The following is a 5,222-nucleotide window of genomic DNA, read 5'->3' as shown; positions in this document are numbered from 1 at the left end:
TTATTAATATAGCTTATCACATAATATAATATAATTATTAAAAAAAATTATATTTTTTAAATCATTGTAATTTTATTTATACTTTAAAAATAATCTTTTTAACTCTATTATTTCATCTTTAAGAAAAAATTTTTATATCATTAAGTAAAAACATCATGTAATTATATTACATAAGTTTCAGTCAATTTTTAAATTCATTTTTTAATTTTTATTTTCTAAAATAAGCATAAATTACTTTTATGAAATATTAAATATTAATTAAAAATGAATTAAAAATTATTTTAAAGAATAAAATTAAAAAAAATATTTTAAATTAAAATAATATGATATGATGATATAGTCAAAATTATATAATTATTAAATTTTTATCATTTTAACCAATTCTATAAAATTATAAATTAAGTTTAAATATTTTAACTTTTATCGATTTTAACCCTTTTCTCATCAGTAATTTTATAATACAGGTAAAAATGATAAAAATTTAAAAAGTACTCCATTTTGGTCCGTAATCATGTCATATTAACTCAACTGTAAAATAATTTTTTAAATTTTTATTCCTTAAAATAATTTATAATTCATTTTTCATCTAATATTTAATATAATATAGAATTAATTTAGGATTATTTTAGAAAATGGAAGTAAAAAAAATGAATTTACAAGTTAACTTAGGGTCAAGTAGCATAATTATACGGTGCTTTTATTAATAATATAAAAATTTTATTAAAAATATTATAGAATTCATTTAATTGGTTAATATTTTTAAGTATAGAATAAAATTATAATGATTTAAAAATCATAAAATTTTTTTGATAATTATATTATATTACGTGATATGTAATATAACTTTATTATTGATATATCAACGGTTAAATAAACTATAAAGTATAATTAGTTAAATGTTTAAAATATATTGATTATTTTAAAAATATATGGTAAAATTATAAAAGTTTCTAAAATACAGAGTTAAAATCGACAATTATTTAAAAAATGAAAATTCGGAGCTTGAGCCAATTCAGCCGGTGAGAGGACCAAGGAGGCAATGGACTGAGCTTGACCAAAGAGACAAGCTCACAAGGGCCTGCCTAGCTTTAGCGTAATTGGAAAATGGGCTTTTCCAAATAGGGCTATATTATTAAATTAACTCTATATTTCACATTTTTAAAGCATCTTTAGCAGATTTTTAAGCTTTTTTTTTTTTTTTTTAACTACCTTAAAATAAATTTTCTAGAATTAGTTAAGGATTTTTTAAGTATAGAACCTTATTGAACCCATTTTCTTCAAAACTTATTTAGTGCAATCAGCTAGGATTTTTAAACTAGAGGTCTCATAAGTTTATAGACGATAATAATACCATTGGACTAAATATCGTTAGTTTATGAATAATTAAAAAAAAATAGTTAAAATTAATTTTCTTTCTAGACCCTCATACATTGATATAAATTACAGAATTAAAAATAAAAAAGGATGGGCATTGAGGGTATGAGAGAGAGTTTCTAGAGTTATTATTGAAGTATAAGGTGGAAATTACAACTTATTCAAGCAAAAAAAAGATAAAACAATGCTTATTTTCCCCTTAATCTACAAAGAAATGAACCAAATAATAAATGGGAAATGATCAAAGTTCCACTTAGCTAGATCTTCTCTCCCTCACTTATAGGCTTATAGCTTCAAATTTTTATTTTTATTTTCTCTCTTATTTTGTCAGTGCTCATGAAAAAAGAAATTGAAACCTAAACCTCTATTCTAACCCTTCACCACTTGATCGAGGAGGGCCGTAGACCATTATAGTATGGTATTCACAGTAGAACCTAAATAAATACGTAAATGAGAAACTTAACTTTTGCATGCATCTATATGCATGTCTCTTTAATAGATCTATCACTCAAAGATCAGATTGAAACATTTGAGGCACAAACGAGTTGAGCTCAGCAAAAATCATGTCATCCCCTTCCCCATAATTGTTTGTCAGATCTTGGCACTCAAAGTAGGTTTGAATGTCTTCAGGGAATCTGCATTGCGGTGGGTCTAACTGATCAACATGGCTCGATGGGCAATCGGTCATAGAAGTCATCTCCATCATCTCCTTGAACTTTGACGATTGAAGAAGCAAGCCTAGGGCTGAGGTTGCATTGGTTGGTCGTGGCTCCATCGGCACAGTTTCACTGCTAGTTGTTTGGAAGGCTTGCTGGTTTTGAAGAAAACTTAATCCGAGATCTTGATTAGGAATTGGAGTAGAATGGGTGGGTATGTTAAGGTTAGGGTTAGGATGAAATAGATCATTATTATTGGCGGTGGTGTTATCGTTTTGATTAGGTTTTAACCACTTGATGTAACGACTGAGATCAAAATTGGTGACAGCATTTAATCCACGATACTCTATGGCTGCCATATCGTATGCAGTGGCAGCTTCCTCTTGAGTTGCTAGATAAGAAAATAAATAATGAATATTTATTAAGAATAAATTTATTTTTTTAATAATGAATATTTTTTTTCTTAAAAGGGAGATATATATTTTGACCAATTAAAATCAATTATTTACATTTAAATGCAGGTCTTCTAGTTACATGTTCAAACTTGATATCCATTAATGTTTTTAATATTTAAAGAATAATAATGGATTAAAGAATTTTTTTTGAATATTTTTAATTTTGGAAATTTTAGAAAATAGAGGAGGAATAATTACCATATGTACCAAGATAGAGGTATTTGTTGCCAAAAACTCTGCCAATTCGAGCCTCCCATCTTCCATTGTGATGGTGTCTGCTCATTCAAAATCAAATGCATCCCATCAGAAAGCCTATTCATCTAAGCAATCGTGACTTGGAAATTAGGAAAATAAAAACAATTTCTCTAAAAAATATTAAATAATTAATATGGGCTTTTATTATTTTACCTTGCCACACCTCTGTATTTCGATACTCCACGAGAAAATCCACTGCTTTTCCTATGAATTAAATGCCAAAGTTCATCCAATTATTAAATATATAAATTAATTAAATTTACCTCTAACTATGCAACGAGGTAAAATCCTTTGATTCAAATTTTATTCAAAAATATAATTTACTTACATTTTAATAATAATTTAAAAATAAATTTAAATTTAAATTAAAAGATAAAATTATATATATATATATACCTTCTCAATGATCCGATATATTCTTCTCGGGACTGACCCTCCATTTCTTTGAGCTCATTTTCGTAAGTTGATAACTAATATATATAATAAGAACAATTAATTAATTAAAAATAAAATAAAAAAAAATTAATATGACGATTTACTATAGAATTAAGAGGATAATTACAGGAAAATTGATAATTGTGTCCTCTCCCCAGTACTTGAGTGCTGCTAAATCATAAGCATGTGCTGCTGCTTCTTCATCATCATATGCACCTGAGCATTTTTGTATTAATTAATCTAAAATTTGATTAATTTCCTTTTTATTCGTTGGAGAAAAATATTTAATTTCTGATGATACTTACCAAGGTAGACTGCATTTAATCCAACGATAATCCACCAGTGTCACCCACCCAGAAAATTAATGAAGAGTGCATATCAGTAATAATAAAAATTTTTAACAAAAATAAATTTAATCACTGTTAAATCATAAATTCCAATATTAATATAATTTTCAAGATCAATCTGTAAATAATAATTTGATCCCATTCAAGAGAACATGAATCTTGATAAGGAACCTTGTCGTCCTTTCTTGTTTTGCGATTCATTCCAGCAATTTTTATCCCACAAATGAGCTTCATATCTCCCTGTCCATCGGTGCCTGCACCCACCAAACCCAACAGGAAAAACAACCAAATAACTATAAAGGAAGAAGAAATTTTTTTTTTTTTTTCGAATGAAGACAAGAAGAAGAAGAAGAATAACCTGGTGACTCCACGATAAATAGAGCTACGTTGGGGAGGAGAGTCTCTAGGCACACTTCTCCTAGTACGTTTCACCTTTGTAACTCCATTATTGTTATTATTTGCCGAGCTTTTCTGGTTTTGCTGTGCTAATTTCCCCATTTATTACTTAAGCTATAAGAAGAATATAAGATAAAAATTTGAGAGATATGAGTGAGTCTTACAAAGCCAAGGGTTTTTAAAGAAGAAGAAGATGGGCTGGCAAAAAGTAGTATGAGAGAGAGAAATGGCCGGCTAACTATACTCACAAATAAAAATGGGAAATTATTATTAGATCCTTAGAATTTTAGAAAATTTGTTATTTTGTCCCTATTTTAAAATTACTCAACTAAAATGTCACTATATTTTGTAAATCAAACTCTTTAATTCTTCTGCTAAAAACATTTTTCGTTCAGATTATCTTTTGACCTCTAGATTCTGACACAATATTAGAATTTTAAGTTTCTCAAAATGGTATCTCATTGATGGCTGGAACCTGAAGGAGGTTTTCTTCACCTTAAGCTGTTTAGGAAAACCCTAAAGCCAATCCCATAGAACTATTTTGGATACTATTCGAAATTCAGAAAAGTTACATAAGAACCTGCTTACAAAAAGTGAAAAAAGAAAATTTTAATTAGACAAATTAAATAGTATGAATATTTAAAATTATAGTATTAAATAATATATATAATTAAAATTATTGAAATTAAATAAGATAAATATTTAATACACAGTTAATTTTTTTAATAAAATGATTAAAAAATTAAATTTTATAAAATATAGAAATATTTTAATTAAGTAATTTTAAAATAAGAACAAGCTAATAAATTTTTAAAAAAATTTAGGTGCCTAATAGTAATTAACCTTAATAAAAACTGTTAGAAGCCGTCTGTAAACGGCTGGTGTGTGATATGTTGTAGCTTGTCTTAACCTAGCTTTGTGTGTTATGTGCTGTTCTAATCATATTTAAATACATATGAATTAATTAATTAAGGCTTCTGCTCATCTCTTATTTTATTAAAAGATAATTATTTTTTTTCTTATTTAATATTATTGCTTTGCTGCATTGACATTGTTATGTGTTTTTTAAATGTATGGTAATATTGTCTGTCTCCGTAAAGAGACAAATTGTAATTAAAAAGAACTAGCTGGCTTTTTTAAGATGAGGTTAATTCTTCAGAATTTTTTATTATTTTATGCTAATGATTTCCCTAAGGTTACATGCTTAGTTGGAATTTTTAAAAAAAAAAAAAAATTATTATTTGAATTCCAAATCATTGGTTCATGAATTTGAGTTGAAATTTTAATTAAAATTAATAAAATGA

At 26.4% G+C, this 5,222-nt stretch overlaps 1 protein-coding gene across 1 annotated transcript; it reads right to left on the bottom strand.

The window, feature by feature from the left end:
- Positions 1 to 1,492: 1,492 nt before the first annotated feature.
- On the bottom strand, positions 1,493 to 4,044 carry LOC110617813 (AP2-like ethylene-responsive transcription factor At1g16060). Its single transcript, XM_021760821.2, has 8 exons — positions 3,881 to 4,044; positions 3,694 to 3,776; positions 3,481 to 3,489; positions 3,303 to 3,391; positions 3,137 to 3,210; positions 2,894 to 2,944; positions 2,684 to 2,760; positions 1,493 to 2,421 (listed from the first exon to the last, which is right to left on the bottom strand). The coding sequence occupies exons 1-8, from the start codon at positions 4,018 to 4,020 to the stop codon at positions 1,883 to 1,885; spliced, it is 1,062 nt and encodes a 353-aa protein (XP_021616513.1). The 5' UTR covers positions 4,021 to 4,044; the 3' UTR covers positions 1,493 to 1,882.
- Between the last annotated feature and the right edge of the window lie 1,178 nt (positions 4,045 to 5,222).

This window comes from Manihot esculenta, chromosome 6 (genome assembly GCF_001659605.2).
Source record: "Manihot esculenta cultivar AM560-2 chromosome 6, M.esculenta_v8, whole genome shotgun sequence".
In the NCBI taxonomy this organism is placed as follows: Eukaryota; Viridiplantae; Streptophyta; class Magnoliopsida; order Malpighiales; family Euphorbiaceae; genus Manihot; species Manihot esculenta.
This window is presented reverse-complemented; position numbering and strand designations above follow the sequence as displayed.